This window comes from Macrobrachium nipponense, chromosome 16 (assembly GCF_015104395.2).
Source record: "Macrobrachium nipponense isolate FS-2020 chromosome 16, ASM1510439v2, whole genome shotgun sequence".
In the NCBI taxonomy this organism is placed as follows: Eukaryota; Metazoa; Arthropoda; class Malacostraca; order Decapoda; family Palaemonidae; genus Macrobrachium; species Macrobrachium nipponense.
In genome coordinates this window covers 17,749,465-17,760,356 of record NC_087209.1, presented here as the reverse complement: position 1 = coordinate 17,760,356, position 10,892 = coordinate 17,749,465, and the positions used below count along the sequence as shown (strand labels likewise).

General features: G+C 35.9%; 1 protein-coding gene across 1 annotated transcript in view; it reads right to left on the bottom strand.

Annotated features, from left to right (window-relative positions):
* Nucleotides 1-753: 753 nt before the first annotated feature.
* LOC135195279 (doublesex- and mab-3-related transcription factor B1-like) overlaps nt 754-10,892 on the bottom strand; it is an 89,472-nt gene continuing 79,333 nt past the window's right edge. Inside the window, exon 5 of the mRNA XM_064221537.1 lies at nt 754-993. Within this exon, the coding sequence (XP_064077607.1) occupies nt 754-993 (240 nt within the window). The remainder of the gene's footprint in view (nt 994-10,892) is intronic.

Sequence of the window (10,892 nt, the reverse complement as noted above, 5' to 3'; positions counted from 1 at the left end):
ATTTGCAACAGTGGTTAAAATTGAAACTCTAAAAAATTACCATCCCACGATATTGTATACAGGGTATGAGGCAGGCATTTGTGCTGCTTCAAAGGTGTGACCACTGATCCGTTTTCTTACCTGTTAATGAGAAAAGACATAGCGTTAAATAATTGAAACTTAGTGCACGAAAAAGGAGTAGTTGCAATTTTCGACTTACTCATTAGAAACGTATAAGTAAAAACTTCAAAATTGATCGAGATGCCTTTGCAATTTAGTAATTATCTCACAACTGCTAAGGTACGACATTCTTGGAGTTTTAGTTGATACCAATAGTAAGTCAACCATGGGCCAACCTTGACCAAACACTTTAATTTTTATGCCCGATTTTTTTTTTTTTTTTGTCTTAAATTGTTCTCAAACTTGAAACAAACAATAAGTTTTATGAAAAATTAATCTCTGCTCCCTGTAATTCCAGTTAAGCAAAACTAATGGGTATTTGGCACTATTAACTGTGAGAGAAATAAAATCGAACATAAAGAGATAAAGAACAGGTATTCAACTGACAATAAAATATACGCTGCTTAACGTATAACTCAGATATATACTTAAGTCAAATGTAAGAGCGTTCTAGGCCCAATAACAATAATAATAATAAAAACAGCTTTACATGTCGATTCATTACTTTTAAATGTGGTTGTTTTTATTTCAAGACAACTTTAAAAGCATCCAAACGGTTGGAGTATTAGCACTACTCAGGCAAGATACGCCTCATTACTGACTGCTTCTCTCACACAGTTCTTTGTTCTTCGCCATATGAGCAAAGGTATCTATCTCATTCCGCGCACGGAGCCATGAAGCAATAGCATTTTGCAAACTGCGCACTAAAGTTGTATCAGCTCTTCCCCTGATCTTCCTTAATGGGGCAGCTAACTCGAGGACGCCATTACGCACGAACAGGCCGTTCAGGTGATCTCCCAATAGCGCGGGCGAGATGGGTATCTTATCTGGCAGCTAATGTGAGTTCGATATTTCACGGTAAATATTTGACGTGGATCTCGCGGTAAATATGAGAAGTTTATGTGCCCCGCATACGCAAGATGAGGAGCTGGATCTATGAAAAAGAAGAATATTTTCCAGGAAATACATCGCGAATGCATCGTCAATGAGGAACTGGACGATGCTGAGAGAAGCATATTTTCCCGTAAAATACATTCGTGATGTATTTTACGGGAAAAATCGTAAATGAAGAACTGGAAGAAGGTGAGAGAAGAATATTTTCCGGAAAATACATCGCGGATGCTTCATCAATGAAGAACTGAACAAACGTGACAGAATATTTCCCCGGAAATACATCGTGAAAACATCATGGATGTATTGCCTTCGATGCACAGCAAAATGCCATCCATTCTCTTGTCAAAAACACCGAAAATTTCGCTTGCGAGGACACGGAGCAGGAACAACAATAATAAATAATATTTGTCGACAAACCACAGAGATTACGATAATCCAAAACCCATCAGTCACCCGGGATAGGAAGTGTTTGCACTCAACACACAGCCAGTAACTAAATGTCCTTCCAAAGCCAGGCTTACACTACACACGCAGGAATTAAACAGTGTTATCAAATGCTACGTGTCAAACGGGTAGCTGTCCAGTTTTTAATACGGATCATTTGGGGGAGACTTTAAACTCTAGGAAAGGAACAGAAAATATATATTCATTTTTGTGTATGTGTATGCAACTAGTGCAAATATCAGCAGACTGAAACCGAATATTAGCTCTCATTGTTGCCTTCGAACTTAAATGGTTATTTATACTGAATGTCTCAGTATTTCTATCCCTCAGTTTAGAACATTGATTATCGTCAATTGCCGTCACAACGAAAAAGGATACCTGTCTGAGGTCTGTGGTCTACACCAGTTTCTAACAGCGATGTTGACGATCATAAATAAGTTTAAGTACGTTACTGATTCACAGTTATGATTACAATGATTGACATGAAATTGTTTGACTTTGAGATATGGAGTAAATAGGTGTGTGTGTGTGTGTGTGTGTGTAGAGAGAGAGAGAGAGAGAGAGAGAGAGAGAGAGAGAGATATGCAATAAATCTTGGTATTCTATAACATACACCAACTAAAATGAGAGAGAGAGAGAGAGAGAGAGAGAGAGAGAGAGAGAGAGAGAGAATTACATGAACCAAGAAACTATGGTTGTCTATAGCAATACCAAATAAAATAAAATAAAATTAGCAAGTTCTGAGAAGGAGTAATAAGTATGAATTCTTTCCGAGTAACTACAACAAACATTTCAAATTTCTCGGAGCTTTATTTCTCTGGTTCTTTACTCAACTCCAAAGCCTTCATGAGGAAACCAGCTATCCATATTTGCCCCAGCTCTTATTTATCTAACTCTCAGTACGGACCCATTAAGTAAATGGAAATCCACGCACAGAAAACAAACAAATAAACAGCTGTACAAATGGAAGGAACACCCCAGTAGCATATGCGTCATGTACGTTGTAATTAATAAAACTGGCGCGAAACTAATGACCAACTAATTAACGGTCTGGCGTAAATTGAGTGCGGGTAATGGTCCACGAAATGGTCTACAGTTGCTGAAAAGTTGACAAGAAAGGGGACGGGAATAAGTGTTAATTCGTCTGTATTCTTTTATATGGAGTAATGAGTTGATAAATGGGAGAAAACGTTTTTGTCTCATTGAAAATATTTTGTCATGGTAAATAGTGTGAGATTTTTTTACTATCTTGTAGAGAGGCAATTAATTTCCAGTTTTTCGGTATATCCTGCGTTAAAATATATTATGTTAAAATGAATACAATAAACACACACACAAACTAGATATAAGTTACGTAATAATGTAGACATTTCGAACACCAAGGTTCAATAAATCAATCAAATCACTGTCAATTTTTTCTTCGTTTACAAAATGCAATTATAGCTAGTGCACATTATGGTCGCATTATATTTACAATTAAACTTCAGTGGACATAAAGAAATTTCTTATAGTTAAGAAATTCAGTCTCGTGAAGAACAAATTGTTAAAAAAATCCACAATTATATACTAAAATTTATTTCAATGTAAAAATCAAAGACTTTCGAACACCTGAACGGTGTTCCTCATCAGTGTAGAGGTTAAAATGTTTTGTTTTTGTTTACACAGAATATAAATGTGGATTTAAAAAATAATATTCTTATATTTATGGTAAAATAATGCAGTGTTGTTATTACTTCAGGCAGAAGCGACATGACTGATAATAAACCATTTTACATTGTATTTTTTATCTAACACTGGTTTGCTCGATTTCTTTCTGAGGCGTTGCTAATTCAGGTATGATTTCTTTAGCGGAAAAATTGATACATCTTTGATTTTTACGTTAGAAACATACTGTATCCTTGTTCAAATACCTGCCATTTTTTTTAAAGGTCAACTTATAAATATAATGGAGACTTTTTAGGAGAAATTGCGAACAATCATCTTTCACTTCAGTCTACTGTATTGTCGGATATGGTAATGGGTAATAGATGATTTTTAAAGAATACGTGGTAACAGAGCCAACTGGTCACCCGCACCTCTTTCTCTCTCTCTCTCTCTCTCTCTCTTTCTCTCTCTCTCTCTCTCATACATTCTTCTTCACTCTTTTTAAAATTTTGCTCGATGAACAAGGAGTAATGAGACCTCATTTGAATCAATGACTTTCCCTTCTCTTCAAACTGAGTTTCTATGCTGCATTGTTTCCCTTTCGGAGGCCACGATCCCTCCTCTCTTTGTCATACCTGCTTTCTTTTTGTTATTATTTATATTCTTCTTTTCTTACATTCCTTGAAACGTCATAAAGAACACCATTAACTTTATGGCAGTTTCCATAACAACCTGTTGGTCATTCTGCGCTGGAACGTATTATTATTATTATTATTATTATTTTGGAAGAAGACCTCTTTTAAACAAATCCTGTTGAATAAAATGGCAGAATTTAGATTGATTCGCTCCCCCCCCCCCCCCCCCCCCCCTCCCCCCCCACCCCCCACTTGTCCACAAGGAACACCGGACGAGAAATTCCACATTACCAAAAATACGGAGTGCGCCAAAGAAGAGTAAATCAAAACAAGAAAACAACATTTAACTAGTCAATATTCAACAAACAGTCTTGGAAATATATATATATATATATATATATATATATATATATATATATATATATATATATATATATATATATATATTCGCGTGATCCAAAGCTGCACAAATGTACACGAAGCACAACTTCGCGTTGAATGTCGAATTGCAACAGAAATTCCAGAGCAGAATACAAACTGGATTTTCGGCGGTAACAAAATACATATATATACAGACATGCATCCCGGCACAGCTGTCGGCCACTAAGGGGAACTTTAGACTCACGTTGTTAAGGCAGGGTAAGACAATACTATCTTTGCGTATGTGCAGTGTGAATGGAATGGTGTTGTGTTGGGTAAGGTGTAGTATGCTCGAAAAATGACGTTTCCGCTGTAATCACGGTTAAAATGAATTATTAGTGAGATTTTGAGTTATGCTTATCTTTATTCTTGAGTAATGACATACAGAGAACAATGTACAGACGCCCAACGAAGAATTGGCGTAGTTTCTTAATCCATTGTTCGTTATGGAAATATTGCCATATGGAGGTGCCAGATTATTTACTTAACAATAAATAACATTTCCTTTCAAAGGTGCTATACTTGAAATAAATTACATTAGAACTGAGTAGACTTATTCAACGTATTAAAGATAATTATTTTGCAAAGTAAGGAAAATATATACCGATGGGTCCACGATTTCTAATTTTATTCTCAACTCTAGCTTCGTGACAGCATACCGAAGATTTTGAAGTTGGCTTTGCTGCCGCTGGAGTCTTGATTCAAAGTATCGTACTGCACTGGGGTGTTGTCATTTCGTCTCCTACAGCCGATAAATAATACATCAAGGCGTTAACATTCTTTGAAAACGATGTTTAGTTAAACTAATTTTGTCCTTTGATCAATAAAATAATTTGCATGACACATTTAGTGGGCCTAAATTGGACTTCTCATTTTCCCACATGATTAGCCTAGGTCTATTTTCAGCAGTATACTCTCTCGGATACGTAATATAAATGAATATTTATATTGACTATATATATATATATATATATATATATATATATATATATATTATATATATATATATATATGCTTTATTTGACTATTCCCGTTATTCTTGTTTTATTAGCCATGTTCGCCTTTCTTCTTATCCTTTTCATAATTGCTTAACATAATTAGCTATTCAAAGTAAAAAAGCAATCATAAAAAAATCAAACGAATATAATTCAGTCTTATTTTTTATCGAATTCCTTGCATATCATCCTGTTTCATTTGGACACCTTGGAAAGCTGTGGGAGTCAAAACTGACGAATACATTAAGAAAGGCTTACTTTCCTTAAAGCTTTCTTAGGTTGATCTTTCTGTAGCTATTCATTTCTTCTAAATAGAAATTAATTCAAATTATTTTCACATGTATACCTACTAGACCTACTAGTACTACCATAAGCATATTATAAGTAGCTGAAAGGATAAGAAATATGAAAGGTGACGTTCTCGTTTAAGTCTATTTCATATGTCAAGAAAAACCTACTACTTTAATCAAGGGTTGCTCTTTGACGGCTACAGGGTGTAACACGAGTGTATGCATATATTTTGTGGAATGAAAGATAAAGTTTCTTTGAAACAGAAAAATATATAAACAAGCATTTTAAGGCGTCCGTTGTCGATGAGGGGAATTTTAAAATAACCGTTATCATTAGTGATGCTTTCACGAGATGGAGTTCATGGTGAGAAGTCGAATCTAGTCGCCTGAGATGTAGAAGAGAGCGGAGGTGGCGTATAGGAGTGATGGAAGGATTAGGCCGATATTAATAAAGTATCTCCCAATAAAATGTATTCTTTAGGTTTTGAAGAAAAAAAATGCATGCATCATTGAAACCGTTTCCCTCCCTATCCGTGGTATTCACTGGCCACCGATAAAAAACAAAACAAAAAAATAAGCCTAACTGGATCTCTCATCCATCAAAGATAAGTTTGTTTATTCATTAGACTTATTCATTAGACAACTATCCAAAGACTTCAAGTGTAGATTTAAAAATCTCTCCTCTCCATCTAAACTACTCATCAGACACCAGTCATAAGCGTAGAGCTAGTTATGATTCCTGGTTCAGCAATGTCGTGAAGAGGCACTAGAATTCAAAGTTCACAAATGAATGTTGCTCAGCAACATTTACACTATTGTATTGTCTTGTTCTCATGTGGTGCTTCCAGGTGTTCCACCTCTAGGCCCATGTTCTAAATTTTGCCGTACTTTAAACAATTTTATTCATCTATGTATGATTCTCTCCGGTTTATTAAGCGCTCTTGATATCTCTCCAACAGGAACTTGCATCGAATGCAGTGCAATAATTCTCTCGCTCATCGAGGGAAGTTTCTTAGACCGATAAATGACACATTGACATTAGATTCCCGTGCACATAACATCAAAAGCAAAATAGAGTGAGATCGCCTGGTTCACACGGTTAGGATATCGTTTTTTTTTTCTTTTTGTTTTTAAATTTGATAGCATTTTGTGAGATTCCAATGTTTTCTGTAAAATTTAACAAATGGAATAGTTCAACTACCTTCAACTTAATATTGAAAAGATAATTTAAGCACTATATTTATGCGATACTACTAGTGATAGGTGTTTCCTATCTATTTGGTAATGTATATCTATGGTTATAATATGACGTTTTTTATCACTTTGTTTCGTTCACGTCAATTTTGCTATATGGAAAATAGTTTTACACAATAACATAACATAATGTTCTAAAGATATCAGTGACTGTTTTTAGCGTCATTACACATGATTTCTTCCATCTTTGAAAAGAAAAATAGATAAATAAGGCATGAATCGTGCGTCAGGCAGGTGAACGAAAAATTATGAAACTCTGCCACGAGTTTTTTGGCCGACAGTACATACGGAACATACAAGCACAATAGCATTCGTTGCATTAACATACAAACTAGGTACGGAAAGCTTTAAAAAAAAGGCAAGGTGTGGGGGGAATAAGGATCCGGCGAATTAGGCTTAATCACAAGAGAGTACTGACTTTTGAAAAGTCACGCAAAATCCCTAAAACTGACAAAGGAACTGCTGAAAAGTCACGCAGAATCCCTAAAACTGAGGGAGAAAACGGCTGAGAAGCCGCTCAGAAATCCCTAAAATTTAGGGAAAATCGGAGATCAGTCAAAGCAGAAACGACGAGTCCGGAATACCTGAAGCGGAAAAACGATCTTTACTCAAACCGGAAAAGAAAACATCCCAGAAAGAAATGATAAGAGATCAGAAGTCCTTCGAATGGAGGACTGGGACCTGTGTTGGTGATTTTTTTTTTATATTTTTTTTAATCAAAAATTTTAAAAAATCAGTGATTTATTTTTTATTTTTATTTATTAGATTTTTTTTATTTATATGGTTTTTTATTTGTAAGCTGTTTTTTTTTTTCAATCCTTTCTTTCCTCAAAATGCATTTTATGAAAGAATTACTATTGATTTTTCTTTTAGGTTTCCAGTTCTGGCCTAAGTATGTACTTGTAATTTTTTTTATATCAAAATAAATAGATGCAGCACAGTTATCCTTAAGTTTTTATTAACGTCCCAACCATAGTTTTCCATTTGTTTGCTTTCAAAATAAATAAATAAATAAAAAAATAAATAAATAAATAAATAAATAATGATTTTTAATGAAAAAAGTCAATGATTCAATCACTTGATTAAATCAGTTTTATTTAATCATTGCCAACCCTGATTGAGACTACTGTAGATGATTCTTTCGAAAGGTTAGGAATGGAATGGAATATAGAATTCAGGCAAAAGGCCAAGCTCTGGGACCTATGAGGTCATCATTCAGCGCTGGAAAGAAAATGAAGACGTAGGCAGAGGTTTGAAAGGTGTAAACAGGAGGAAAAGTCTGGCAGGTGCACTACGAAATCATTATTAGGAGAAGGGTGGATAGCAAGATGGAAGAAAAAGAATATGAAAGTAAAAGGAATGTAAGGGGTTGCAGCTAGGGCCAGAAAGGATGTTGCAAAGAAACTTTAGTAATGCCTACAGTGCACCCAGCGAGTTTCAGTATATAACATGATTTTCAGGCTTTCCGAAAGTCGTCTCTGAATCTTCTTATTTAATAAGAGCCGTCTTTATCGTGGGGAAAACACACACACACACACACACACACACACACACACACTCTCTCTCTCTCTCTCTCTCTCTCTCTCAAACGGGGTCAATGACCATATTTCTTGTTACACCAGGGTACGTAAATCAGATAATCAATTCTTTATTACTGTTGTTATTCTTAATGATAATAATGATAATGCTACTGATATGACTTATTTTATTACTAATGCAACTGTTGATGATGATAATGTTACACTACAGGTATCACTACTATTATCACCAGTCATATTCCTGATATTGGTGTTGCTGATACTGTCACTGCTATAAATAATAAATTTCGCTATTAATTCTAAAGTATTAATATTAATATTATACCTTTGAAAATTATATAACAATAATGATACGAAAATGAGACCGATGCAGCTGAAAGGCAACACGAGACGGGGCTGAGATCCCGAGAGTAATATGAAAGTTAAACAGCAAAACATCGAGGCTTTCATTAGAAATCATGATAAAGCCGCAAAGAACGATCTATGATTAAGACCGAATTCGAAATCTAATCTTCCTCACAATGCAGATCCTCTCGCGAGTTCTTGCATTGGAGAAGATTAATATTGGGGCAAATGAAAAGGATCGTATATACATACCTTTTTTTTATGAAAGCGCAAGGAGGTTGCGCATGGTATATTTGCATGGACTAAGGCACGCTTAAAAGGAGATCAAAGACATATTTCAACATGGACGTCCTAGCCTCAACTTCCTTGAACTTGACCTTAACTTTGGGGGCCGTGCTGACTTGGTGGAGAATGGAGTGTGGGAGGGGGGGGGGGAGGGGGAAGGTTGTATGACCCCCACCCCCAACGTGACAGTTGCATAGAACGAAGTATGCCAAATCATTCTGCATTATTTCCTTTCTATTTTTTTTTTTTTTTTAGAATAAACCTTTCCCTTTTGAAGATGACTCATGAGAGAGAGAGAGAGAGAGAGAGAGAGAGAGAGAGAGAGAGAGAGAGCCACTTTTACATACATACTATACCTGCTGAAGCCAGGATGAACCACTGTGCAAAATGCTTCCCCCAACATCTGCTTCAAACATGTGCACTAGAAGCTCATCCGGATTGCGCCGAATTATGCTACACAAACACACGCACACACACACACACACACTGGACTTAAGCGTCTGCTTTCGCAAGTCTTATTAATATTAGTAATAACACTGACGAAAAATAATTTGGATAAAGTCTGCAATCTCACCAAATTTTGCACAAGAAAAAAAAAAAGAGAGAGAGAAAAAAAACAACATGGCTGACCTGTGTCCTTAGGTGCGTATAAAATTTGTCTCATAAATCTGAGTAGAGAGAAATTTGAGTTCATGATTTCATTACTAGAAAAAATGGGTATGTATTTAAATCCCGGTCCTATGCTGGTTGTCTCGTCCACAATCGCGCACACTTTAATAAAGCGATGAGCGCAACGGAAAATTCACAACGCTGCAATTGCAGATGCAGCACTTGAACGCAAACAAATCCAGTCTCACTTTTGCCAGAATGTCTTCTTCCCTCCGATGAAATTCAAGAGCGAAGCAGAAGCAGCGTCCTGCGTCATGAGGCAATTTGAAAGGGAAATTCTCCTCGCGAGTATAACTCAGCGACTGCTGATTTCCGTCCCCCAAGAAAGATTCAGAAACCAATGCATCTTTCGACTTCTAAGGGCGTTCGGGATTTAATGGCAGCGATTGCGGGAAATCAGGTTTCTTTATTTTTTTCTTTTAACAATTGAACTGTTGGAAGTCGGAAAGACGATGCATTAAATGCGATGAATATAGGGAAGAATACAAACATGACAGGAAGCTTTTTAGTGAACTAAAAGAAACGAATGACATCGATTGTGGGACATCTGTATTATTTATTCATTCATTTCTAAAAAAAAAACTTTGATGAGCAGGCAAACCGTGGGAAGTCAGAAACAGAGTAGTAAATTCAATAAATAAAGGGAAGAATAAAAACGTGAGAGGAAGCTAATAGGTGTATTAAGACAGACGATGTCAAATTGGGCTAAGAAGTGACCTTGATTGAATGGCTTCTGTTATCTGACATCAAAACGACTGCTGGTCATCAAGAGAATGATATTAGAATATATTTACTGGGAATTATATTGATGCTACAAATAATCAGCCAAGCTTAAGATATAATATCATGGCATATAGTTGTGAATTGTAAACATCACGGAGACAAAGAGTAAATATCAGAATGAATTCAACTAAATTACTCATTCCCTTCTATAAGAAAATATACTGTTTTGATGTATATTATAAATAAGAATATTGGACTTCAATATTTCGCTATACTGGATAGAATATGATAGAATACAGAATTTAGGTCAAAGGCCAAGCGCTGGGACCTATGAATCATTCAGCGCTGAAAGGAAAATTGACAGTAAAATGTTAGAGAGCTGTAACAGGAGGAAAACCTCGAAATTGCACTATGAATCAATTGTTAGGAAAGGGTTAAGGAAAGTGAGTTGGAAGAAAGAGAATATGAACGGAAGCACAGTAAAAGGAATGAAAGGGGTTGCAGCTAAGGGGCCGAAGGGACGCTGCAGAAAACCTGAAGTAATTCCTACAGTGCGCCGCATGAGGTGGACTGACGGTACTAAGCCCCTACGGAGCT